The sequence below is a fragment of the Anser cygnoides genome, chromosome Z (genome assembly GCF_040182565.1).
Source record: "Anser cygnoides isolate HZ-2024a breed goose chromosome Z, Taihu_goose_T2T_genome, whole genome shotgun sequence".
NCBI lineage: Eukaryota > Metazoa > Chordata > Aves > Anseriformes > Anatidae > Anser > Anser cygnoides.
In genome coordinates this window covers 49,847,044-49,874,691 of record NC_089912.1, presented here as the reverse complement: position 1 = coordinate 49,874,691, position 27,648 = coordinate 49,847,044, and the positions used below count along the sequence as shown (strand labels likewise).

The 27,648-nt window shown below is 43.8% G+C and overlaps 2 protein-coding genes across 3 annotated transcripts in view; one reads left to right on the top strand and one right to left on the bottom strand.

The window, feature by feature from the left end:
• The first annotated feature begins 138 nt into the window (after nucleotides 1-138).
• On the top strand, nucleotides 139-26,966 carry ACER2 (alkaline ceramidase 2). 2 transcript variants are annotated; one of them, XM_048073539.2, is made up of 6 exons: nucleotides 139-371; nucleotides 6,673-6,787; nucleotides 7,696-7,837; nucleotides 10,428-10,565; nucleotides 22,797-22,934; nucleotides 23,614-26,966. In XM_048073539.2, exons 1-6 carry the CDS (start codon nucleotides 264-266, stop codon nucleotides 23,798-23,800), a joined length of 828 nt encoding a protein of 275 aa, XP_047929496.1. In that variant the 5' UTR covers nucleotides 139-263; the 3' UTR covers nucleotides 23,801-26,966. The 2 variants fall into 2 exon arrangements, with proteins under 2 accessions (XP_047929496.1, XP_047929498.1); XM_048073541.2 differs by lacking the exon at nucleotides 139-371 and adding an exon at nucleotides 4,340-5,947.
• The window catches only part of SLC24A2 (solute carrier family 24 member 2), a 145,590-nt gene continuing 143,013 nt past the window's right edge, over nucleotides 25,072-27,648 (bottom strand). Inside the window, exon 11 of the mRNA XM_048073538.2 lies at nucleotides 25,072-27,622. Coding sequence (XP_047929495.1) covers nucleotides 27,607-27,622 — 16 coding nt within the window. The 3' untranslated portion in view covers nucleotides 25,072-27,606. The remainder of the gene's footprint in view (nucleotides 27,623-27,648) is intronic.

The following is a 27,648-nucleotide window of genomic DNA, read 5'->3' as shown; positions in this document are numbered from 1 at the left end:
CCGAGAGCCGGCCCCGGGGGCAGGCGGCGGGGCGGGGGGGCGCGGCCCGGCCAAACCTCACGCAAGCCCGGGGCGCCGCCGGCCCCGCAGGCCGCGGGGGGGGGGGGGGGGGGCGGCTGGGGAAGCGGGGCGGGAGGAGGAGGAGATAGAGGAGGAGGAGGAGGGGATAAAGCAGGAGAAGGAGGCGATAAAGCAGGAGAAGGAGGCGATAAAGCAGGAGGAGGAGGCGGAGGAGCCGTCTCGCCGTGCCGCGGCGGGGAGCCATGGGCACGCTGTTGTGGTGGGACCAGCTGCGGGCCGGCAGCTCGGAGGTGGACTGGTGCGAGGACAACTACACCATCGTGCCCGCCATCGCCGAGTTCTACAACACGGTGCGCGGCCGGGGGGGCTGCGGGGGCCGGGGGGCAGCGCGTGGGTCCGGCACGCAGCCCGCCCGCCTCCTCACGCCGTGCCGCCCCGCCGGGTGCCGGCGGCTGGTACCGCCTTTGCGCGGGTGTGGGTCGCTCGGCAGTGGCGGGTCAGGGGCAGTAATGTAATTAGCGCTGCTTCTAATGAGCCGCGGTGCACCCCCGAACCCTCTCCTCCCGGCCCAGGAGCTCCCAGCCGCCGGGGAGGGATTGCAGGAGCTTATCCCCCGCAGCGGAGCCGGGCTGCCCTGTGGAGAGCATCTTGGAGGGGAGCGCCGCTCCTTGCGCCCTGTTTGTTTATCCGAGAGTTTGGCAAATTGGTCCGCCAGGGAGCGAGGTCATGCACCGGGCTTTCCGGGAGCTTGCCTTTCCGCGACGGGCAGATCAACAGGAGGGAGCCCTGCAAATGACGTGTCGGCATTGTTGCTCCGGGTTTTCTGCCCTGTGGTGGCTGGTGGGTGCACGGGTGGCAGCTGGGGCTTCTGCTTCGTCTGACTTTTGTATCAAAATGGTCTCTGAGTTTTTTTGCTTGTTTGTTTGTTTTCCAAATTTCATCTTTGTCTCAGCTCTCCTTCCCTTTCAAGCTGTTTTCCTTGACCGCCCACATCAGATGATAGTGCTGCGCTACAGCGAAGGAAAGAAAGAGATGCCTGGAGTGTGGCTCATGGGGGGTGCTGTGTGCTTAGAACAAGTAATTCCACTGTGCACAGTGCACACTGCTAACCTGTTGTTTCTTCTCATATTTCTGCGCCAAAGTCATCGGGGTAGCGTCTGGTCTGTGCTGCTGGAGGAGTTGGAGGGTGTGGGGGGAAACTGTCTGCTTTCTTTGTTTCTGATGTCACCATGCAAGAACCAAAAACAAAGGGAGGAAAAAGGTCAGGGTAAACAAGAAGTTTCTTGAAGAAAGTGACGCATTTCGGAGACCAGCTATGCAGGAGGATGGATATCCTTCTGACTGTGCGGAGCTGATTAGCTGTGGCAAAGAAGTTTGCAACATGCTAGGAGCTGCAGGCACGTCCAGGTGAATAACTGAGCTTCCAGACAGATTAGCAGAGACACATACTGAAAAGTTTGCCCTGAAGCCCCTCGTATTGCAGCAGCTGTGTACAAACCAGCAAGCTGTACACCGAAGGGGTGTGGTGGAAAGGCTGTGTTGAGGGTAAACATATTTCACTTCTCTTCAGTAGTGAAGTCATTGTGATGGACTGACTTCTGTGTTTGCAGATTCTGAAAATTAAGAGTGTTGGATTTGCAGTGAATTGATGGGCTTGGGTGACTGCATCCTGAAAAGACAGATGCTGGCAGGGGAGTAGGGAAGATTTCTCCTGCTCTGACAGGCACTCTAAGGGGAGCCTGAATTTTATTCCTTCTGAGATGGCTCAGTTCTGACCCAAAACCTTTTTAAGTTTCAGGTCGGACTCTTCAGCAGACATGAATCTGGTATCTGTGTCTTCAAGCTGTAGACTAAAACCTTGCTAATCCGCATTTTAAACTGTCACAGCTAAGGTCAGAGTTGTAGTTGTGGTCTCATGCAGTATACATGTAAGCATGGAACTGGAACAGCTTATTTGGAACGTATTTAGGAAGATCAATTTAATTATTCTTCTGGGTCCCAGTCTTAACATTTTGCATAAATTTAACATGATCTAGTTAAAAAGCAAATCAAAATGCTCATCAGGATTAAATCAGTGGGAGAATAGCTGTTTGGAGGTTTTTTTACAAATTGATCATACCAATTTTTTAAAACGTACAGTAGTCTGATGTGATTTTATGTTACACGCTCTAAGTGAAGAGACCATGAAAATTTTCATAACTCAAAAGAATAGTTATAGGAAGACCTGTTTTTTTTTTTTTATTAGTTTCAGAAAAAAAAAATCCTGATGAAATGTAACCCTACTCTAAAACATGAACAACTGCCTCCATATGCTCAAAAGAAGCTACCACTTGTGGGGGTATTGCAAAAAAAAAAAAAAAGTATTGTTTGTGTTTTAAACACCTGAAAACTGTAACATTTTTCTGTTACCAGTGAAGCTCATACTTTGCAGTTCAGTTTGTTGCATTCAGTTGTGCATATTATACATATTTCTTGCCAAATTTCCATTTTAAGAGAAAATTTCCAGTGTTCTTATTCCTCTTCTGTTCCCTGCTAGTAAGGAGATAAATGTTTTTTCAAAAAAATACTAAACTGTCGTAGGAGTGTGAAAGCATTTTTATATTCTGGTGGCATTTTTTTAACTACAGAAGTCTTTCAGCACTTGTGAGTGGCGTGCTCTTGAGAAGCTGAAGATGCAAAGCCTCTAATCTCACTGCAGATTTGCTTTGTCTGTTTTTGCTTCCTTCTCACAGAGAGGTAGTGCTACATGTTGCCTTAGTGGCCGAATGATGCAGCTACTGGCTGGGAGTCTTACCAAATAGTAAATAATACTTAATCTTTGGTAGGACTGCGGAAAACATCACGAGTCAGGACTGTGGCCAGATGTGAGCAAAGTTATGTGGTCACGATCTGAGCTGGGCTCTGGCATTCCATCTGCGGCCTGTGTCCTATATTACTTTCATACAAGCAGATAGCTGAAAATTAAAACTAAAGGTCCAGAATTGTATAAAGGCAGAGGATGGACTTTTATTGATGGGCTACTTACCCTTTTTCCAGAACTGTAATTTTGAATTGTTGCCTTGTGCAGATCCTAAAAGAAATTGGCAGTACTCCAGTTCTTAGATTATCAAATAATCAAATCATCTTAGATTATCAAATCATACAGGCCAATCATGTGTTAGGTCAGAAATTTCATATGCAAAATGCTTTCTGAAACCAGAGACCAATGGATAAGTGCCTCACTGGCTTGGGAAGGATGGTGTTAATAGTTGTGTTATATCTAGGGGTGTAGTTCTTGTAGGGAGCTGAGCTGATACCAGGGAATGAAAAGCAGCAGGTCAGTTCTGATGTTGACCTATTTGGTTCTGAACTTAAGCTATATATTTCAGAAGTGTTCCAGAGCTCTGATTTGAATATAACTTGTGGAAATTACTACGTGTGGAATATAAGAAACAGAACTAAGCTATTGCATGAAAGAGAGACATGAGTATCATGGTTTTTTGTAAACTTATTAGGAAAGAGTTTCAGTTCCAGAATTATTTCATCTTTTACAACGATATGAAATATTCCTGGTGGCCACTGTAATGAATATAAATCATGGTCAAGTTCCAGGTTGGTGGGGTCTTCTTGGATTTGCAGGCAGTACTTTAGCATGAACAGGAGGAGTTCAGTGCCAGAAGAGCATTGCTGTAGGGCAGAAGCATTCCTTTGTTATCTACTCAGTGATGTAAACCTGCGTTGTTACAGGTGTGGCAAGTAGTTGTATTTCCTTTGTTACCTTGTTTCTAGGCAGAATAAGGACTTTCTAGCCTAACTTTTATATGCTGTGATTGCCTAAGCTGATTTATTTCACTGGTTAGTTCAAGTTGTAGAGATGAAAAGTGTTTCTTTCACACTCCCTAGTTTGTAACTATCTTTTTAATTTTTTTTAATTTTTTTTTTCTCTCGTTGATACTTCTCATTGACCTAACTGTGGCTAAAATCTGAAAATGTATAGAGCACTCTGAGGTCCCCAGAGGACTTGCTCGTATTATATCATCCCTGTTACCAGTCATTGTATATGTTTCTGACTTTTCAGGGAGTAAGGAGAGCCCTCCCACTCCAAGCTTGTAAAAGCAGGTAAAACACCAGAATTCTGGTCTATGACTGTGTTCCAGATGTTGCTATAGGTCTCTGCTGCACAAAGGTGGGTAGTTTTTATGCGAACAGAAGATGCTTTGACTAATCTTTTGACTAACTTTTTGACTTTTGACTAAGCCTGATCAGTTGAATGTGTAGGTTTTATGTGACTTAAGCAGATTCATCCACCTCTTAAAATCTGCTTTAGAACATTTTTCTATAAATAACTCTTTGCTCTTTACCTTGTCTCCTCAGGGATATACTGTGTCCTGCGCTCTGGCATTGCCAGGTGCCTCCCACCTGGCAATTTGTTCACTTTAATTTGTGAACCACGAAGGCAGAAATTGCCACCTTGGTGGCTGAAGGATTTCTGTCAGAGGAGTCCTCTTATTGCTGCTGGGGAGGTGCTTGGTCTGTGGCACTGCTCATCAGTCAGTGCCCCGGCGGCTTTTTCCCGTCTGGTTTGTGAGGCTGATTTCCTGCTTCTTCAGCTGTCGGAAAGGGAGAGAGGATTCATCAGAGGACAGTTTGTGAAGAAGCTTGAAAGAAACTGGTAGGGCTCTGGCCTTCCCAGCAGCAGTGGGCAGCGTTTACCACAGGCTAGAGAAGTTGGAGAGGCAGGCGGACTAAGCCAGCTGTCCGAAGCTGAGCAGTGTGAATGCCCCCTGTGAAAACGTGTGGGTCTGTGAGGGGCCCCGTCTGTGACAAAACAAGCCGTAGGAGCTGGTAACTGGCAGAAGGATTTCACCTTTCCCTACGCTGGTTTAGAAGGGCAGCCCAGTGGCCACTGGTGTTTCCCCAGGCTGACTGGCAGCCCACCTGCAGGGAGCGTGGTGGCTTCTCCTCTTTGTGGCAGGCCTCGTACCTGTTGCCTAGAAAAGCAGCCAAGATCTTTCTGTCCTCTTTCTGGCCATCCCCTCCCTTCTCTTGCCCTCGCCAGCAGCTGCCAGGCAACGAGGTGCTTGTAGCAGTGAAATTACCTGTGCACTTAATGCAGCATTAGGACATGCGCTGCTGTGGATGTGATTTTGTTGAAATGTCAAAAGAACAAGATGGTGGTTTCTGTTGACAGGAAAATTTCTCCCTGCTGTTTTTCTGGTGGCTTCTCTAGCTTTATTTTATGTAGAGAGGATGTAGGATTTTACAGCTCTAAACTGAGCATGATAGATGTTTCTAAGTATTTCATATTTCACTTGAATGAAATCTAGCCAAGAATTTTGAAGGAAATGCAGCTTGTCTATGAGGAGGTGTCTTTAGTGTGAGGGAAGGTGTCATGCATGAAGTAGGCAGCGCTGAGAAACTGCTCCTGTAGTTATTGTCATTTTGAGTGCCAGCTAGGAGTATGATTTGATGAGTCTCACAAATGTTAAATGAGACGTGTTGGTCTTAATCATTGCAGCCTCTGCTCTCACGCTGGCAGAGACAGTGTTGAGTGGTGGACAGTAGCTGAATGAACAAATGCCTTCTTTGTATGCCATTCATGAATGCTTTTGCATTAGATTTTTGTTAGTGTCAGTAAAAGTCTGTAAGTTTCTGAGAAAAGGGGATCTGTCCCAAAGGAGCGCTGTTATCTCAGAGTTGTTTTACGTGTCCATTTTAGGGGAATATTGCTGGGAACAATTTTGTCTTGTGCCTGGGATAGGTGTGGGGAATGTGAGGAAACCAAGGTTTGGGAGCTCATCCTTGTCTCCCTGTTCCGTTGTGAGGCAGCAGTACAGTCTTTCCATAGCTGCTTGGTTAAACTTGGGCCACGGCTGGCCCTCAGCACAGGCAGCCCTTTACCAAGAGAGCCACGTGATACTGCAGTGACAGCTCCTGCTAATCACAGGTAGAGTATTTTCTAACTAAAGAACAGTGCTTTGGCTTGTTGGTAAGCAAGAGGAAATATGTCTTTGTTCCAGTCTTACATATTAAATTTAAAAACAGTTAGCAGTGGTCTGAATTACCTCTTCACTTTCCTGTAACTTGTTTTCAGTCATATTCAGTTGTTTATGTAATGGAGAACCAAGAGAAAAAAACGAACTGTAAAAACATTTACAACTTCAGGCTTGCTTTACCCTACAAAATGAAGGTTCTAACTCTTTTAGCTTAACTTGGTATTTCAGACCTGCCAGACCATAGGTATTGTTCAGTGACTCGACTTCAATAAAACTTACTACCCCCTTTTTTGCATGCTGAATTTGACAACTGTTGAGAGGAGTGTTCACTTGCTAGAGTTCCCTGTTTACTGTTGTAGGCTTCATGAATTGCAACAGTCCAAGTATTTGTATATCCTCACTAAAATGGCTGTGGGAATAGACTGGAAAGGTGATTTAAAGATGTGACTAACCACACTTTACATTGTTTGTGGTTTTTATGCTATTTTTAGTTGAATGAAATTAAACAAAGTGTATTGATGCTTTGCAAAAACAGTTCATCTTTGACAGAAACTGAGGGCCATAATTTGTTGAGCTGTGGCATCATTGGATGACAGTATTTTTGTGGATGTCTTAGTCTGTAGATATTAAATATTTGCTAATTTTCTGTCTTTGTGGTACTCTTTTATTTTCCCAGATAAGCAACGTGTTGTTTTTTGTTTTACCACCCATATGTATGTGCTTATTCCGTCAATATGCAACCTGCTTCAACAGTGGAATATATTTAATATGGACTCTGCTAGTTGTGGTTGGTAAGTTGATTAGTCTCTGTTTGTCTGCGTGTGCACGAACTGAGAGGAAATTAGTTTTTCCTGCTTGCGCATGATTGTTGCTGCAAAACAAAGCAGTACTGACGTCTGCAGAGGAGTTCGCTTGTACTTGCTTGAAGCTAGAGCACATGTAGTTTCTGAAAGGAAAATGCTTTTTGCAGTTTGAGGTTGGAGGGTTCTTTGACCTTAGTTCTGTTCCCTTCCTGTCTTTCCTTTGCACAACTTCTTTTACTTGTATCTGGGCTTACTCTAGAGCAGTGCTGACCCTCCATTCTCTGATGCTGTTGAATAAAAGATTAATGAGAGTGCTCATCAAAACTGGAGAGGATAAAAGATCTTGCTATGTATCGAGACATTTTAATAGTAGACCCAAAGGTTTACCCATTTTGTATATGGGAAATTTTTAGGCCTTTTCAATTGTAAAGGCATTGGGAAGTTGTAAAGGGATACTCAAAGCCCTGTGGGGAAGTTTGCTACTTTCCACATGTAAACTTGTATCACAGAGTAGTCATCGCATGCTGCTTTCCACATTTGTGTTATCCTTTCTTGTGCTATTGAGAAAATTCAGAAGAAGCATTTGAATTTATTATTTCTTTCTTTGTTTTTGCATTTAACTTTACTACCTTTTTTTTTTTTTTTGCATGCATTTACTTTTCTAGCAGGATATGGCATCTGTAGCTTCTGCTTTTGTAATGCGTTTGTTTTGTAATTATTATGAGGTGCTGATGATTTGGATTGCTTTTCTAGGAAAGCTGGTGATTTTTTTTTTTTTTTCCTTTTCTAGACCAAATGGTATCAACCATTTGCTATGCAGTCCTGATCATGAGCAGTGGCTTTCATTCTATACAGCACTGTAACTATTGATTGTAATTTTTGCCTGACTTTTCTAGGAATTGGATCCGTTTACTTTCATGCCACCCTCAGTTTCCTGGGCCAGATGCTGGATGAGCTGGCTATTCTCTGGGTGCTGATGTGTGCTCTTGCCATGTGGTTCCCTAGGAGATACCTACCAAGAGTTTTTCGGAATGACAGGTAATCATGTGATGTGGTACATATTCCTGTCTCTTGAAACATTTCACATAGTCCTCCGTGCCATGACACTGAGAGATCATCCAACCTTACCACTGCTGCCATTATCTTTTCTCACTCAATTTTCCTCCAGTTGCTTATATCTCATCTTATTTTGTTCTTTGGAAGTCCTGAGTCTATAGTTCTTGATGGTGGGTTTTATGCCATGTAACTTCAGATTCTGGAGTCCAGTGCCTCTGGAAGTGCCTGTCCTTTTAATTCTGGAAAGACACATTTGTATGATTAGTTTGTTATACTATTAGTTTGTTGTAGCTAAAAAATAAAGCAACAGAAACCCGCTTTCTCTCTTCCTTTTATATAGCCTAGAGTGTACATATGAGCGAACCTATGGAATTCAGCTTAATTTTCATCTGAACTTCTAAGCCAGTGGTTAAAAGTACTTTTTAAGTAAAGGCTGCACGTGGTGTTTGTTTAGAAGTCTCTTGTTGCTGCAAAGGGTTTTTTTCTTTATTGCAGAGTTAAAATAAAAAGCATTGTAGGCAGTTTAAAGAATCTGTTTGTGATTTGTTCCCCCCAAAAATGTATGCTGTAACCTTTGTACATACTGCTTTTCTATGCGTAAAGTAATTGAGGTTATGGAGAGGTTTGAATCACATCACCAATGTCCTGCTCTCTGAAAACTGCTAAGGCCTAAGGCTTCTACCTCTAGCATTCTCATACTATTGTTGTCTTCTTTTTTTTCTTTCCCTTCTCTTTTTCCTTGACATATACCCAGTTAGAAGTTGCTGGGGTCAGGGGTCAGTAGGGAAGGTTGGTGCCTGTATTGACTATTCTTTAAAATAACTTGCACTGAGAAAAGTATATGTTGAATTACAGTGCATAGACTATAGTCTAATGGTTTTGTCAAGTTAGTGTGAATTTAGTACTTCTGCATATTGCTATTTTAATGGTGTACAGTGCTATTACAGGACCCTCTCAGCTTAAGAGGCCAACAAGTTTTACTGGGGTTATTTGGTAGATAAAATATCTTTTACTTCAAATACTTCAAATAAAGGGCAGTTCTGTCTCTTGAAGAATTTTTCAGACTGCATGTAAATTATTCCTCAAAAGCCTAATGGAATTCTTGTATGTAATCTATCACTACCTTCTGCTAGTTTGCTTAGCAGATTTGTAGTATTGCCCACAAAGTTAAACTGTATTCTTTTTAAAGAAGGAATAGTAGCATTTCTGGGGTGAAATCCTGTTTCTGTTGAACTTGTTGGTAAAACTGTAAATAGTAATCTGCCAGGTTATAACAGACCCATAAAATACTGAGGTGCGATGAAGGATGTCTCTCATCCTAAATTTCTCAGAATAGTTCCTACCTAGAGTCTGCCAGGGAGGTTAAGGTCTTGATTCCTTTCTGAAGTGTACAGAGTTACTGGGGGGCAAAAAAGCCTAACCCAGAACAGGTCTGATTTACACACACACATGCACGCATATATGTATGCACACATATATGTATTTGTATATGTTTTGCTTTGCCTAACTTATTCTTCTAGAATTATACCTCTATTCTTCTAGGAATATACTAGTTCTCTGCTGTGGTGTTTACATTCTTCATCCTCATTGCACTCAGATTTTTAATGTTGAAAATGTTACCATCTACCACAACTGATTCGTGGCGTCTTCAGTCATTAAGGCACTTACATCAGATAAAAACTTCCTACTTAAGTAACTTTTTGCCTTCCAGTAAAAATAAAATGTTTAAAGCAAAATGTACATGTAATGAGCTTGGTGAACATGAGGGTGATGACACTGGTGGCCAGGGAATGGTGCTGTACAAATATGCTGAGACCCTACTTGAAACTTAGAACTAAGGAGAGAAGAGCCATCCTTCAAATCAACTAGTTTGATACAGCTGTGGGACTGTAGTTCAGGGGCAGCATGATGAATCTCTGTCTGCCATAGTTCTGCCACAGTCTAGAAATGGGTTGTTTAAATTCCAAATTTGAAGTTTAAACAATTAATATATGTTTAATTTCAAAGTTGTCAGGCTGTCTATACGTGGCCCAACTGTGATTTCGTTTATGCTAAGAATATACCAAACAGACTGCAACCTGTCTCTAGAAGCTGGGATATTAGTAATAATAATAATAAAAAATAATCTTAAAAATCAATGTTGAAAGCATGAAGAAGGATAACACAAAACTGCTTTGAGGAAGTACAGTGCTGGTACAGAGATTGTCTTGTTCTTGACTTCTTGCATGAGAAGGAAAATGGGAGTGGGATCTTAGTATTTTGAAACCAGTGATTAATGTGAGTCTCTGTGTGTGCATGTGTGTGTATACATGTACATGGCTGCTTCAGAAGACTAGTCAGGAAAAGGTTTATCTATATCATTAACGCTGTATGCATACAAGCCAGCGCAGGATCCACATGCACCGTATGCAGTCATTGCACTTTCTGAACACACCTAAAGAAACCTAAGTTTTGTTACACTGCTAGAGTCATACTAAGATTTCTAGTTTTACTAATTAAAAGCTTGGAATTAAAAATACTTTCTCTCCCTCCCCCCCCCCCCCCAAAAAAAAAAAAAAAAAAACCTCTTCAGGAGCAGGTTTAAAGCTGCTGTGGGTGTCCTGTCTGGAGTTACTACCTGCCTTGCCTTCATTAAGCCTGCCATCAACAACATCTCACTAATGACTCTGGGTGTTCCCTGCACAGCTTTGCTCATTGCTGAGCTGAAGAGGTGAGTATGTTTCTCCTGACTACAGTTTTGTCTTCAGAGATCCTTAGGCCACCATATGATGATAGAGTAGATCTGGCTTCGGTGCTTATGAGAGCAGAGCAGAAATGCTTCTCCCTCATAGAGATCTGGTATAAGCTTGCTCTGCCAGTTCAGACATTTTTGGCAAGGATTTTTTTTTTTCCGTAGGTGAATATACTGGGTCGGATATTGTCTGTCTTCTTGCAGCATATCTCTTCCTTTGACCTGTTCTAACTCAAATTTGTTTATTGTGGAATCGTGGCAAGAGTTTTGCTCCAGTGACAGCTTTTCTGCTGTAAAGTCTGCATAGGGGTGAGATAATCACAGTCTGGGTACTGGAGGGAACAGGGCTTGAGGCTCAAGCATGCATGGAAGATGTGCCAGCTCTCAAAGCTTATTGTGAGTCTTCAGTACTTTTTTTCTAACACAGGTAATATGATGGTGTCAGGCCAACAAAGATAAAGTTAATCACTAGGTTGCAGAGGATAGCTACCTGTCAGGGCTTTAGACATTATGAAACCAGAATGCAAATTGAGAAGAATCTGAGACTGGTCTTAAGGTTTGAAAGAGTCCTACGTACCATGATAACAGCACCAGGAGCTGCGTGTTTTTTGCATCTTGTGACCTGCTGCAAAAAGGACAAAGCAAAGATCAGGATATGAACTCCTCCTTTCCCACTCTTCTCCAGTCTGAGAAGGATTGCACAACTTAGGTTGGCTCTTAGATAGACATACAGCTAGACAAATATGTATTGTTGTAGGTGAAAATTGCCTTATCGCTCAGGCTAAAAGGGTTATAGTAAATGGGGTTACATCAGGCTGGCAGCCAGTCACTGGTGGTATTCTGCAGGGCTCCGTTATGGGGCCAGTTCTCTTCAATGTTTTCATAAATGACTTGGATGTAGGACTTGAAAGTACACTAAGTTTGCAGATGACACTAAATGGGGAAGAACTATTGATTCCCTCAGGGTAGGGAGGCCTTTCAGAGAGGTCTTGACAAATTAGGGGGCTGCGCAGTCAACAACAATATAAAGTTTAACAACAGCAAGTGCTGATTTCTGTTCCTGGGACAGGGCAAGCCTGGTTGTGCGTACAGACTGGGGAACAAGAGACTGGAGAGCAGCCCCACAGAAAGGGATCCAGAGTTCTTGTTGGTGTCAAGTTGAACATGAGCCAGCAGTGTGCTGGGGCAGCCAGGAGGGCCAACTGTGCCCAGAGGTGCATCAGGCACGGCATCGCTAGCCGGTCGAGGGAAGGGACTGTCCTGCTCTGCTATGCGCTGGTGCAGCCTCACCTTGAGTACTGTGTGCAGTTTTGCGTGCCACAGTGTAAGAAGGGCATAAAAGTATTAGAGAGTGTTCAAAGCAGTGCTGTGAAGATGGTGAAGGGTCTAGAGGGGAAGATGTGGGGAGCAGCTGGGGTCCCTTGGTTTGTTCATCCCAGAGCAGAGGAGGCTGAGGGGAGGCTCATGGCAGCCTGCAGCTTCCTCAAAAGAGGAGTTGAGGGGCAGGTGCTGAGCTCTGCTCTCTGGGGACAGCAACAGGACCCTGTATTGGGTTTATGTGTCAAAGTTTTGGTAGCAGGGGGCTGCAGGGGTGGCCTCTGTGAGAAAAATCCAGCAGCTGCCCCACGTTAGATGAGAGCCTGTTCCAGGTGGCTCCAAAAGGGACCCGCCGCTGGCCAGAGCCAAGCCAAGAAGCGATGTTGTTTGCACCTCTGTGAGAGCAGATTGAAGAAAAGGAAAATAACCTGCTGCACAACAGCAGCTGGGAGAGAGGAGTGAGAGCCAGCCCTGCAGACTCCCAGGTCAGTGCAGCAGGAGGGCAGGAGGTGCTCCAGGCAGGCAGCAGCAGTTCCCCTGCGGCCTGTGGAGAGGCCCCTGGTGGAGCAGGCTGTCCCCCTGCAGCCCATGGGTCCCACACGGAGCAGATCTCCACGCTGCAGCCCGTGGAGGAGACCCCGCTGGAGCAGGTGGAGGTGGCCTGGAGGAGGCTGCGGCCCATGGAGAGCCCCCGCAGGAGCAGGCCCCGGGCCAGAGCTGCAGCCCGTGGAGAGGAGCCCACGCAGGAGCAGGGGTCTGGGGGGAGCTGCCGCCCGTGGGGGACCCGTGCTGGAGCAGTTTGCTCCTGGGGGATGGATGGACCCCGTGGTACGGAGCCGTGTGGGAGCAGTTCTTGCAGAGCTGCTGCCTGTGGGCAGCCCCCGCAGGCTCAGTTCGGGAAGGACGGCATCCCGTGGGAGGGACCCCACGGGGAGCAGGGGCAGAGAGGGACCGTGAAGGTGCGGTGGAGACGAAATGTCAGGGACTGACTGCAGCCCCCATTCCGCTGTGCTGCTCAAGGAGGGCGTAGGAGAGGGTAGATCTGGGAGGAAGGTGTTTTTATTTATTTTTTTTGAGTCACTACTCTAGCTTGTTAGTAATAGGTAATAAATTACATTAATCTTGCTTATGCTGAGTCTGTTTTGCCCCTGACAATAACTGTTGAGTGATCTTCCTGTCCTTATCTCAACCCTTGAGCCCTTTCAATCGTAAATGGGAATATACCCTTTCCCTTTGAGGAGGTGGAGTGAGAGAGTGGCCATGGTAGAGCATAGCTGCTCAGCTGAGTAAAAGTATCACAGACCTGAGGCAATGGCATGGAGCTGGGACAGGGGAGGGTCAGGCTGGGTGTTAGGAAAAGGTTCTGCACCCAGAGGGTGGTTGGGCACTGGGACAGGCTCCCCAGGAAGGTGATCATGGCACTGAGCCTGTTGGAGTTCAGGAAGCGTTTGGATGATGCTCAGACATATGGTCTGATTTTTGGGTGGTCCTGTGTGGATCCAGGAATTGGACTTGATGATCCTTGTGATTCCTGTAGGTCCCTTCCAACTTGGGATATTCTCTTACACACTGCATCTGTAAATGTCCATCGAAATAAATGAGTAGGACAAAATGCCTGCATTTTAACTGCTTCTGTTAGAGCAGGGAACTTTTCCTGTTTCCCACCTTTCCCTGTTCTGCCACTACTTCCCCATAGAGTGGAAGCCTCTGCTAGTAATGCTTTTTTGAAGTGTTCTTGAGTCTTTTCTTGTTAGATGTCCTGCTAAGCAGCAGCTATTTCTGTTGTCAGAGAAACCTGGGAAACAGCACAGAAGTTAGCTGTGGAGATGAAGAATGCTAGTGGAGGCATCTCATTTTGATGAAAGCACCAGGAAACCACTGACAGAGCAATAGGAGATTTGATTGTGTCAGTGAGCAATCTATGTGACCTCTCTACAGTCCAGTTTTTGAGGTGTGAGCTCCTGAGTAACTTGAGAGGATGAATGGTTAGTGTCTTATGGATTTAAATACTATTGGATTATATCTGGGAATTCACATGGCTATATGTACTTGCTTTTTGAAACTCTGTTGTTGAAACTCACTGACCTTGTGAAAGGTCGTTATTCATTAAAATGTGTGGAGTTTACCTGTTTTTTTGAGAATTACGGACACAATCAAACCTTCTACTGAAATGATGATTCAAAAGGGACCTAGAGTGACATATGGCCAATTGTGTATCAAGACGATGTAATACCTATGATGTTTCTTGATGAATTCCTAAATGTAAAAGGCAAATAATTATATGTTTGACTGAGAACAGCCATGCTGTTCACTGGGAAATTTAAATGAGATAAATTCTTGTAAACCCAGAGGGATTGACTCATCTCTTTTTCAGAAGAAGATGATAACATAAGTATTATGTAAAATGCCTGTGATTCTCCTATTCTCCACTACCATAGATGGTGGGGGGCTACATACATGAATCCTGCAGACTACAGGGGATCTTAGTCTGTGAAACAGGTATTCTGGGAAGGAAGGAGAAGAGCCTTTAAAGTAGTTTCTTCTGTTCCATGCTGAAGTTGGTGTTTTGCTCTAATACGTTGTGGTGTTCTCTTTCTAGGCTGCTGTAAATCTTGTACAGAATTTTAGTGAATCAAAAATACTTTGTTTTCAAATGAGAATTTTCTGCCTCTCATTCATCCTTGGTGAGGAGAGACTGTTGTCACTAAAGAGCATTATGCTCTTAAATGCAGAACTAGTAGGTTTGACACCCTGCTTGGAAGTACTGTGGGTGTGAGATGATGAAAACAGCAAAAGGTAGTTAAATGCGTACTTGCTCCTGAAAAACAAGGAAATTGTAAAACTTAATTCTTATTTCTGTCCAAAGCAATCCCTTCATGTGTTTCACAGAAAAAGATTGAGCTCTCTTAGGGGATGGGATAATGGAGAAAGCAGATGAAGATCCTGTTGTTTGCAGTTCCAAGCCAAGAACAATGGAGATTATAGTAAACATTAAATGAGTATGATTTAGTGGGTCATCATCAGGTGTGTAACTATCTCCCTGAGCAGATAGATGGTAAGGTATTGTTGCTCAGCTGACATCTGAATCTTGAGCAGTGAAGGCTCACCCTACCTTCTAGTCTGTCTGCTCACATTTGATTCTCCTACTAGATATCTAGATGTGGGGGAACCCTACTTCATTGTCACAGATTGCTCTAAGTTATCTTTTTCCCTTGATTAAAAGGTTAAACTTGTTAAAAGTTTAAAACACTTATTAGAGTGTAAAGGGAGATATCTGTGTCAAAATCAAGTTGTTAATCAACATCCAGCAACTGCACTGGTGTGAAGAAAAGCTGTTCTGTTTTGTTGGGGATGCAATGACTTTGGAAGGTAATGCTGTTGGAAGTGTGTACCAGCACAGTCCCTCAAATAGCAAATGCCTGGGGTACACCAGTGTTTGAAGAGGCTCCTGTATCAAAATACTGAGAAAAAAAACAGAGAAACAAAAACAGAGAACAACATGCATTGCGTAGGCAAAAGGGACTAAAGAAAATGCAAGCTTTTGTGGTCTAGCTTCTTTTAGACTGAGCTAGGGTATGAGCATGTCACAGCAGGATGAACGGCACTTTTAGACCCCTAGCTGACAGTTTCCATTTCAGTGCTTCTTTTAATGGTCAGCGTAAGTGTCTATACAGAAGTAAAAGTGACTGGTTTTTGTCTTGCCAGTGTTCAGGTAGTGTTTGCAGTGCCTCTCTTCACTGTGGTAAAAACAGTGGCAGGTATGTAGCTTTGCAGTTCCCTTGTTGCCTTAGCGTGCATTTCCTCAGCACATAGGAAGTATGATTACAGCAGGAGCTGAAGAATCTACGATGGGTGATCACAGAAAACCCAGCAGTGTTGCACAGATTAACAGTCTGTGCTCGGCTAATTGTGATTGACTTTTTCTGCCTCAGAGTAGTGTTTTGCAGCACACCCTGCAGCATCTAGTCTTAAGGTTATAAAAATAAACTGCAATTCCTGATGGTGGTACTAACCTGTCATTACAGTCTGTACCATTTCTATAGCTGATCTCGTGATAGGAAAGTTTCTTTCAGTAAGCTTTCATTTTTCCTTTGCAACCTTGAACTCTTTGAACCATGCATGTTACTTGTTCTCTCTTCTTGGTATTCAAACTACTCAGATGTTGGCAGGCATGGTCACTGACTAAAGGAGCTGTCTATCTGAGGTCAAGCCTCTTATCTTAAATGGGATGCAAGTGCATGTGTTTGTTTATATCCTTCAGACAGGTCCAGGAAAGTCTACATATTCTCAGTAAACATACCCTTTGCTCTGTCAGAATGCAGAAATGCCCAGAGTAGCAGTCTAGTTTCCCTTTTTGAAAGGGAGGAGGATTAGTAAACTAGTATAATTTTACTTACAAAACTGTGCCAAATCGTGGGTATGTTTCTTAGTGGGTTGTCTCACAAGAGGAAGAATTCTTGTATCTATGCTCTGGAACTTGATACGCAACTCAAAAATCTCCTTATCCTTTTCTTCATGCTCTTTATAGCCTTTAAAGATTAAAGACACTATTTCAGAGGAGGGAGAAAGATACCTTTTTTACTGTTTTCAGCACAGGCCATCTTGAAGCTATCGTGGGCCAGCCCTGTCTCCTCTGACAGTGTGGTTTTTGTTTGTCAAATGGATTGCAGAATTCAGTTCCAAGAAAAAAGTCACTTTGGTTTATATGCTATGTGAAATACTGTTTTTTTTTTTCTTTTTTTTTTTTTTATGGAAGTCATGTAGGTGTCTTTGTCATGGAAACAACTATTGTAATATCTATTTCTGGAGGAGATTAGAGTTTAGACAGTAGTTGAAGCTTTTTTTTTTCTTTTTTCTAATAAATAAAGATAGGTGTGTGATTTTGAATGTGTCATTTTTTATAGATGGCTTAAGAAGGTAATGCCAGACCTTAAAGCCAGCTTGTGCAAAAGAAGAAAATTAGCTTTTCAACATTACTAAGTGGCAGGTAGCTTTTTTGTTATTAATCCGATACCTAAAAAGGAGCCTCCCACTCACCCGTAGGAGTTTCTTAATCCCTAAGCCTGTTAAAATGTCAACTGAAACAGCATGTCGAGAGTGAAAAATATCCAATAGATTTGTGGGAAAAGCTGGAGATTTTTTTTAGCTTGCAATACATCGTAGCCATGTAGACAGTGTATTCAGAAAAGTGTTCCTGGACAGCGTACTTCGTGTATGTTTCTGATTTTCCTGAATGCCTAGCTAGACTCCGTTAGCAAAGCCATGGCAGCAGTTGCAGTTCTGCTTTTCCACCACAGAGAGGCAGGAGGCATTATATATCGGTATCCTTGTTGCTGGTTGATACTACGTAATTAAGAGATCATCTCACACCTGAGGAAGGATGTAATGAAAAATTTTGTCTTGGGGACGCAGTTGGCATTACTACTTCACTGCCAGTGAGTATAGCCTGTAGCTTGTAAGCTGCATGCAGCCATAGAGACAATTAGCAGCTAATGTTGGAAAAAACAGAACTCTGTAAATGTATCAAACTAGAACAACAAATTTCAGACTGCCAAATGTTTGGTGTGGAAGAAAGAAGAACCAAAGAGCATTTTGGCTTGTGCTGCACTGTGTTATGAGAAGACTGCATTATTCATTTGTCAAGGACAGTTGTGTATAAAGATGATCAGGGACCATAAATAGCACGGCAGTGCACAGGATAAAGAAGTGCTTTCGTATTCCTACTCACTCCTCCAGAGGTACACATTTTGATTGTGATTGCTTCTGAGTGTCACAAGGTGAAGTGTTCCTTTATAGTATCAATTTGCCAGGCTTCGCTCATCTCCCACATGAGGTAAATCAGCATGGGAGAAGAAAGGTGATTTGGTGTCAAGTCTACTGGGGTGACAGGGTTGAAGTCTACAGAGCAGAGAGGAAGGCTGACTCTTGATCTGCTGAGGGGGAAAAAGCGTGGAAACATTCTCAATAACTTTTTGGAAGAGGTGTAAGAAGATGGATGTAGATAAGAGGAGCCCCTCTTGAGGACCTTGGGACAGAGGATGGGGCTGTGGGGCACCTGGCACTGACTTATTTTCCTGTTAGGATGTAGAACAAGGCAGGGGCTTTTAACCCCCAATGAAGGCTGAATTTTCCTTATTGTTCTGCCTGGACAATTGGCTTGACTCTTGATATGTAGCTCAGACAATTAACTTTAGACAAATTACTTGGGTGGGGCTCGGGTGAGAGACTTCGCTAAGAAAGTCAAGCGCCTGGTACGGCCCACCAGCTACTACCTGCTACTGGTCTTTCAGGCTGGTAATGACGAGGTAGCAATGAGAAGCCTGAGAGTGATCAAAAGGGACTTTAGGGCTTTGGGGCAACTAAAAGGATCAGGGACACAGGTTGTGTTTGCCTCTGTCCTTCTGATAGGGGGGGATCGATGCTGACAAACAGACTCATCACATTAACACATGGGTTCAGAACTGGTGCAGCCGGCAGAATTTCAGGTTTTCGATCACGGGAAGGTCTACGTGACACCGGGCCTGCTGGCACCAGATGGGATGCGCCTCTCAGAGAGGGGTGAGGATTTTTGCTCAGGAGTTGGCAGGGCTGATAGATAGGGCTTTAAACTAGAGTCGAAGGGGGAAGGGAATAAAACCAGGCACGCTGGTGATGAGCTAAGGGATGGTGCGCTAGAATCAGAGGGACTGTGTGCTAGTGGGGCCCTTTGGTTGGCTACACAAGGTGCTGTGTGTAGGGAGGCGCATTTGAAGTGCTTCTACACAACACACGCAGTATGAGGAATAAAATGGATGAGCTAGAAGTCTTGGCCCAGTCCTGCAGCTACGACATCATTGGCATAAGCGAAACCTGGTGGGATGAGTCCTGTGGCTGGTGTGTTGCAATAGATGGTCACAGGCTCTTCAGGAGGGACAGGCATGGTAGGCGAGGTGGCGGGGTGGCGATGTATGTGAAGCATGGGCTGGACTGTGTGGAACTTCAAGTTGGCGATGGCAAAGTTGAGAGCCTCTGGGTAAGGATTAAGGGACGAACAAATAAAGGGGATGTCGTTGTGGGAGTCTATTACAGACCACCTGGCCAGGGCGACAACGCCGATGAATTATTCTTTGCAGAACTAAGAGATGCCTCGAGATCAACTTCCGTTGTCCTAATGGGAGATTTCAACTTGCCAGACGTCAACTGGGATCATCACACGGTTGACACGAGCAAGTCCAGGAGGTTCATAAAGCACCTAGATGATAACTTCCTGGTGCAGGTGCTAAGTGAGCCTACTGGGAAAGGCGCCCTCCTAGATCCGTTGCTGGAGAACAGAGAGGGTCTTGTGGGAGACATGGCAAGTGGCGGCCATCTCGGTCATAGTAACCATGAAGTGGTTGAGTTTAGAATTTATGGTGACAGAAGGAAAACTGTCACCAAAACTTCAGCCCTGGATATGGGGAGAGCAGACTTCAGGCTGCTCAGGGAACTAGTCAGCAAGGTCCCCTGGGAAACTGCTTTTGAAGGCATTGGCGTCCATCAGTGCTGGTCCGTCTTTAAGCACTGCCTCCTAAAAGCACAAGATCAGGCGATTCCAAAATATCGGAAGTCAGGCAAGTGGGGCAGAAGGCCGGCCTGGCTGACCAGGGATCTTCTACTGGAGCTAAGGCAAAAAAAGAAAGTGTACGGCTGCTGGAAGGAGGGTCAGGCGACGAGGAAGGAATACAGGGATGCTGTTCGTGTTTGTAGGGAGAAAATTTGTGTGGCCAAAGCCCAACTAGAGTTGAAGCTGGCCGTGTCTGTGGGAGACAATAAAAAAGGTTTTTTTAGATATGTGAACAGAAAAAGGAGAACCAAAGAAAACATAGGTCTGCTACTAGATGGGGAGGGTCTCCTCACAGACAATGACATAGGCAAAGCAGGGACGTTTAATGCCTTCTTCGCCTCTGTCTTCAACACTGATGATGGGCTTCGGGACCCAGGGTACCTTGAGCCGGAGGACCATGACGGTGGGAATGACAAACTCCAAACCGACCCTGAACGTGTGCGGGATTTGCTGCTCCACCTGGATCCATACAAGTCCATGGGTCCGGATGGGATTCATCCCAGGGTGCTTAAGGAGCTGGCAGACATCATCGTGGGACCTCTCTCAATTATTTTTCAACGATCTTGGGAATCTGGAGAGGTCCCATTGGACTGGAACCTGGCAAATGTTGTGCCAATTTTCAAGAAGGGTAAGAAAGAAGACCCTAGCAATTACAGGCCTGTCAGTCTCACGTCAGTGCCTGGTAAAATTATGGAGAGGATGATCCTTGAAGTTAGTGAAGCACACCTGGGGGACAGTGCAGTCATTGGTCCCAACAAACATGGGTTCATGAGGGGTAGGTCCTGCCTAACAAATTTGATTTCCTTTTATGATAAGATCACCCATCTAGTCGATCAAGGGAAACCAGCTGATGTGATCTTTTTGGACTTCAGCAAAGCTTTTGACACGGTTTTCCATAGGATCCTACTGGACAAAATGTCCAGCATACAGCTAAACAAAAACATCATACGATGGGTGAGCAATTGGCTGACGGGCAGGGCTCAAAGGGTTGTGGTAAATGGGGCCACATCTGGCTGGTGGATGGTCACTAGTGGGGTCCCTCAAGGCTCCATTTTAGGGCCAGTCCTTTTCAATGTTTTTATAAATGATTTGGATATAGGACTAGAAGGTATTTTGAGCAAATTTGCCGACAGCACCAAACGTGGAGGAGTTGTGGACTTGGCTGAGGGTGGAAAGGCCTTGCAGAGAGATCTGAACAGATTGGAGAGCTGGGTGATCACCAACCACATGAATTTTTACAAAAGCAAGTGCCGGGTCCTGCACCTGGGACGGAGCAATCCTGGCTATCCGTACAGACTGGGCGATGAGACGCTGGAGAGCAGCCCTGCAGAGAGGGATCTGGGGGTTGTGGTTGACAGCAAGTTGAATATGAGCCAGCAGTGTGCCCTGACAGCCAGGAGGGCCAACCGTATCCTGGGGTGCATCAAGCACGGCATTGCTAGTCAGTTGAGGGAAGTGATTGTCCCACCCTACTCTGCACTGGTGCGGCCTCACCTCGAGTACTGTGTGCAGTTCTGGGCACCACAGTACAAGGACATTAAACTGTTGGAGAGTGTCCAGAGGAGGGCAACGAAGATGGTGAAGGGCCTAGAGGAGAAGACGCAGGAGGAGCGGCTGAGGTCACTTGGCCTGTTCAGCCTGGAGAAGAGGAGGCTGAGGGGGACCTCATTGCAGTCTACTCCTTCCTCGCAAGGGGGAGTGGAGAGGCAGGTGACCTATTCTCTGTTATCACCAGTGACAGGACCCGCGGGAACGGTGTCAAGCTGAGGCAGGGGAAGTTTAGGCTGGACATCAGGAAGAGGTTCTTCACCGAGAGGGTGGTTGCATACTGGAACAGGCTCCCCAGTGAAGTAGTCACGGCACCAAGCCTGTCTGAATTTAAGAAGAGATTGGACTGTGCACTTAGACACATGGTCTAAACTTTGGGCAGACCTGTGCGGTGCCAGGAGTTGGACTAGATGATCCCTATGGGTCCCTTCCAACTCGGGATATTCTATGATTCTATACTCTGTCATGCAATTAGTAGGTTTGGGAGTGCTTACTGTATACATCACTGACATGAGAAGGGCAGTTCATTGAAGCACAAATTGTCTAGTAGCACTGGAAGGATCACAGATCCCTGGGAAAATCACTGAGAGTTTAACAATTAACTAAAATCAACCAACCAAACCAACAAGAAGCATGGGGAAAAATCCCAAATCATAGCTTTGTTCTTGCAGAAGGCAGGGAAGCTGAGCTGTGCCTTCCACAGCCACATAGTGCTTGTCATGTACCAGTCTAGCTTTGCATTACAGATTTCGGTAACAGCAGAGCTGCATCTAGTGGAACCAAGAGGCCTAACGTCAAAATAGCAAGTGTAGGCAGAGGGCAGATTATTGACTTCAGTAGCATTTTGGAACTGGATATATGTATGCCTCTGTTTTCTTCTCGTTTGATTTTTACTGTTTGAGCAAAGCTGCACAGCTCTTAGGATAGTTCCAAGAAGTGGGAAAGAACAAACCATCATATTGAGGAATTAAACTAAGTTTTTGCGTAGACCTGCAACACAGATACTGCTGTGCAAGTAGCCTTGCATCTGTCTTATTCAGTGATGATCAACAGCAGACCATGCTGTTTGTGACCACAGCAAGTGTCTGTGCTCTTTGTCTCCGTAGTGTGCCTCTGTGTGAACGGGTATGTTTTCTTGTGGAGGGAGAGCACTGCAGCTTAGGCAGTGTGAGGAATTCTGCGTGAGTTGTGGATGCTGGCACCATCTGTTGAAGCATGCTTGTTTGGGTCCTCTGGGAAGAGGTTCCTATGCCATAGTTCTCTGGAACTGCTGCATAGTAGGGGGAAAAATTCAACAAACCAATTAAAAAAACCACCACCAACAAAACAAAAATTCATCCAGTTCTTTTATATTACCAATCTTATATAGTAATAATTCAATAGAAGATAGAACATGAACAAATCTGAGCACTTGCTGAGTAGCTGTTTGTTACCAGGCAGGATGTATAACTAATCACTTGTCCTCTTACATTATCCTCTTAGTGTGGGAATGCTTCAGTGTTTGCCCACCATTTGCCCATTGGCATTTAAGACAACGCCCAAAACACAGTTACTGATTAAAATGTTTTTGTGACCTCACCAGTGCCTTGTATCAGAGTCATATTTATTGCAAGTAAAGCAGCTCTCTTCACGATGTTTTTAGTGGAGCCATTTTAAAGGGGTGTGAGGCTTTATAAGTCCCGTTTCTGAAATGCATACAGCCAAACAGCATCAGGCAAACTTTGTTTTGTTTTACAACAGCTTCTTTGCATTTTTCTCCTCAGGTGTGAAAACCTGCGCGTGTACAAACTGGGTCTGTTTTCAGGTCTTTGGTGGATGCTAGCACTTTTCTGCTGGATCAGTGACAAAGCTTTTTGTGAGATCTGGTCCTCATTTAACTTCCCCTATTTACACTGTGTATGGTAAGTGTTGTGCATAAACTCCACAGTTTGATTCATACGTGACAGGTCCTCAGCACTGCACCACTCTGTGCTGTGTGCGTAGGCTGCTGGTGGCTATTTCTGGTTAGCGCTAAACAGATTTACTGATAAAATTGTAAGCCAGGAGCAAGTCTCACGCTATCCAGGGTGGCAGATTTAGGAAGCTCTTTGGCCTGATCAGATTCTTCAGGCACTAAGTTGGTTAATTGCAACTGAACTCCTTGCCATATGGGTTGCTAAAAATCCCACAGCACTGCTCAGCTGGAGCACAGACTATAAAAGCTCAAACATCCACTGTTAGCAGCTAGATATGAAGTGGGAGCAGTGAACAGCTTTGATGCCTTTTCTCTTTTACCACCCAGCAAATTGTGGTCTCTTATCCAAAGTGCTGTATCTCAGCATTTCTAGCCAACTCTGTAAGGCGGAAAGAGACCAAAAAGCTGCAGTCAGTTTAGACTGAGGATAAGCTACGGTTTTGTAGTTTTCCTTATTCTCTGTATTCTTTGCCTACAGGCAAAGGGTTGACAGCAGCCCTGTGGGGGACTTGGGGAAGAAAGTGAAGGACAGACTGATTTTAAAGTTTACTGATGTGTTTGATAGCTTCACTGAAGTCATGTTACTGAACTTTTCTTTTTTTCTGCGGGGGGGTGTCTATTTCCAGGCACATCTTGATTTGCCTTGCGGCTTACCTAGGCTGTGTCTGTTTTGCTTACTTCGACGCTGCCTCCGAGATCCCCGAGCAGGGCCCTGTCATAAAGTTCTGGCCCAGTGAGAGATGGGCATTCATCGGCGTTCCCTACGTCACCCTCCTCTGCGCGCACAAGAAGTCGCCTGTGAAGATCACATGAAGTTAGCCACGGAATGGGATGGATTTTCAACTTACATTCCAGCACAGACAGTATCTAAATAATGATAAATGAATAGGGTTGTATTTTATCCTCTTCTTCAGATATGCAGCACTTCCAGGTGTCATAGAAACACGTGGCAAGTGTGTTCTTTCCTCCTCTTTCTGGAGAGGAGGGAGACGGCAGGAAGTTGGAGGCTCTTGAACACTAAAGTAACAACTGTTTTCTCTGGTTGACTCTATTTTGCACTTTGTTTTCAATGTAGCATTTCACTTGACAAAAGTTAATTCCAAATATCAGGGTCAAGAAATGACGTTTCGATGTTTCTGCAGTAGGTCACTTCCGGTGCTTGATTTACTTTTGTTAACTCTTGGCTTGAGGCCTTCCTTGTAAAAGAAGTTTGTCAAAGATGCCTACGTGCCATCTTTGTGTCCTTCTCAGCTCTCATTTGGTTGTACTTGCACACGACCACAAGAGTGTGCTCAGAGCACATGTTCCTCCCAGCCAGGAGGGTAAGACAGGGAGGCTGGATGTGCATCAATTTGAATCACAGAGCATGTGGTTGTTTCCCTAAGTACAGCAGGAGACCTGTGCAAAGTGATTATCACTGGATATCTGGATCACTGCAGCTAGGCAGTGTAAAAGTGGAAATAGCTGACAGAATATTCAGTCCCTAAAACTAAATGGGAATTCAGGGGGTTTTAAAGTTTCTGTAATTCCACTGATCTGTGGACATTTGTATACTGCATATTTTCTTCTTACAGGAATGTTATGGAAATCCCTTCCTACCTCTGCAGACACATTTGGTCTTCAATTTGTCGTTGAAGCTCACACAGAAGTGTGAGGATTAACTTCAGTCAGAGCACAGGTCAGCAAGGACTGACAGTGTGGTTAAATTACAAAGATTCCTGTGTGCCTAGCTATGTGTCTAATTTGAGAGTTAACTTCTCACCAAAGTTTTGCAAAGTGACATGAACATAGTCCAGTGCTCTGCTAGTTATATTTAGGGAAAAGTAGGTAACGTAGATAACTTCTTAAAAACAAAGATAAAAATTAGATTTGAATAATCGAAGAAATGTGACATTCAGTCTTGCATTCCTACAAAGGAATAGAATATTCAGGTTTTCTGTTTGTTTTCAGCTTGTTTTGTAAGGATAAGGGATGTTTAGATCAAGTTTTAAGATTGTACTTTGGGACTGAGGTTCAGGAATTGCTATGGTTCTTGCAAGCTATTAACGCTAGGTCTGATAACAAAATGATGCAAAGTGAAGGCATGTTTTTTTTTTTTTAATCTTAGGAGTTGTAGCTGTAACAGCTGCAGTCTTGGAGAACATGGGGTCTGCTTACATTCCACCAAATATCAGAACCGTAAGCAGGTTAAGGATTTGGATGTACATCTCTAGTAAAGTGCTATTTCTTTTTTGAGTACTAGACCAGGAAATAATATTTCTTCTGTGCTTTGCTAGTAAGTCTCATGTTGTACTTATTTTTTTCTCAGTGTGAAAACATACTGTATACAGTATCATCTTTAGGAAAATGGCTTTTAACAAGAACTTTGGGGTCAATTAGCCTTTCAAGCATTGTGAAAACTTTCAGATAACTTTTGTATTCAAATTTATGCACAGAAAACAAGAGCTGAGGTGTATGCTCTTACACTTAAAGCCAAGTTGTTAGTAAGAGATGACTTCTTGAGAACTTCAAAGCGGGTAAGTAGCCTACTCTCAGATTGATTAACGGATCACAAAAGCAGTCAAATCTGTTTACTTCACTGGAATTGTTCCAGTGAACATTTATACCACTTGCTAGTAGATTTGTCTGGGAGAAATGTGTTTTTTGAACACACATTTTTTGTATGAAACAAACTTTGTAATAATTCACACAGTAATGTTTGCTACTCATTGAAAGACAGCTGCTTTTTTCCTTTTTAATTCCTCTCTCCGTAAATATGAAATGCTCAGTTTCAAACACTTCTCAGGTATTAATCTTATGATGAGAACCTTTATACAGATAGGCTTACTGGCTGGAACCCAGTTAAGGTTGCTGTTGCCTGACATGGCCCTACTTTGAGTAAAATTTCTGCAATATTGTTTATTAAATTATTATGTTACAATAAATAAGTTATTTTCAGTATTGTTTGGGGAATTAGTAACTGCAGATTTATGTACTGTTCAAAATGACTGGAGCCTTCCTACTTAATATTTTATCTGAAGGAAAACTGATTTAAAGGGTTCTAATCCACCTGCAAACAACTGCTGTTTTCTGCCCTTTAGTCTTACTGCTCACAAAGAAGTGATTTTATAACTTAAAAAATGGCAGTAGTGCATTCAGCTACTGCAGAAGTGAATGTATGCAGGTACAGGCCAAGAATCATCTCCTGCATATTTATTGACTAATCTCTAACCTTCGTATTGTTCATAGAGATTCTGTTAACAAACACCTCTATCTGTTATACAGAACTCCACTGTAGAACTGATTGGGAGTATTCCTCTTGTAACAGCAGTCCAGCATTTTTAGATACAGTTATTGCACTTTACCTTAAGTTAATATTAACTTAAATGTTCTGGCAAAAGCCACCTTTATTTCCAAAAAGAAAAAAAACATGCAGTTTTTACCAGATTCACAGCTTTACAGATTATATTTTGGACTAAGGCTCCAATTCAGGATAACATCAGTACCCAAAGAAGTATGTGATTGGCACACTAAGGGTTTGTGCACTGTCCTGATCATACAGATGAATAGACAAGCGCACAAGTAGCCATATTGTACTGGAGTATGAAGTGATGTATATGCACCCTCAGCTTTTAAAATCCAGGAATGCTTTCTTCCATTGCTGGTAGGAAGTGACTGGGTTCCTGGATCATAGGTTCAATTAGTATTTTAGTTTAACTAGTGGGATGCAGTAATGTGTTGGGCATAATGTAGGTTGTTTATATCGGTGTGTGATATCCATCATTCCTTGAATGTTAAGCTTTAAGAGTATTTAAGAAAGTATGTTAAGCTCTCAGTGATGGCAAACACTTGCCCAATTCACAGTTACTAAAAATACAGTAAATAGTATGTAAGGGGTTGTTTTGTTTTGTTTTGTTTTCCATCTCAGTTGAAGTCTGTATACTGAATATTTGTGGAAAGCATGTAATACTTTGCAACATTAAATCGTATTCAGAACAAATGCTGTTTGCCTCTTCATATATCACGTTTGTGGAGAGGAATGCAGCGGCCAATATAATACTTCGAAGCAGGACGGTTGATAGTGAGGGTAACTTCTCCCTCACAAAGGTAAGAAGTTTAGAGGAGGAGAAACACTGGATGATAAACCTCCAATGAGATAGATGAAAAAAAAAATCAGTTTGTCCAGGAAAGTAATCTCTAAGCAGAACAAGTACTTGATTCACTTGCAAGCACTTGCAGCTGGGATGAGTAGCAAGAAATGGCTAAAAGTGAGTGGCCTGTATTACCACAAATCCGGAAAACTGTGCCTGAATGAGTATGTCTGAGAGAACGAAGTGCAAATCTCCAGCATTCGTTGCCGAAGATAGTGCTCCCAGCTTAAGGAAACAATGCTCCTTCCACCTACTTCTCCCTTCTTGCTTTCCTTCTACCAAAGTTCATCCAGCTCCACAGAAAATACCTTCTTTGAAACATTTGCGGATCCCCATAAGCCACTGTTGGGCTTGAAACTGTTGTGAAAGTGTAGCTGTAATTCCAGAACATTACACACTCGGTTAATGTTTGTAGCTAGCAAGATGTCACGAACAGCTGGTGGATTGGCTCATACATTGCTCTGTCACTCAGCCTGCTCTGTCTGGAGACTATTGACGTTGTTTCCTGTGAAAGAAGGGGAACACTGCATT

What these genes read in the sequence shown, in the direction of transcription:
- ACER2 (XM_048073539.2), top strand. Translation starts at nt 264, where the DNA reads ATGGGCACGCTGTTGTGGTGGGACCAGCTGCGGGCCGGCAGCTCGGAG. An exon ending in GACTCTGCTAGTTGTGGTTG is followed by an intron (nt 6,788 to 7,695) that starts GTAAGTTGATTA and finishes TGACTTTTCTAG; the next exon opens with GAATTGGATCCGTTTACTTT. An exon ending in CCCTATTTACACTGTGTATG is followed by an intron (nt 22,935 to 23,613) that starts GTAAGTGTTGTG and finishes GTCTATTTCCAG; the next exon opens with GCACATCTTGATTTGCCTTG.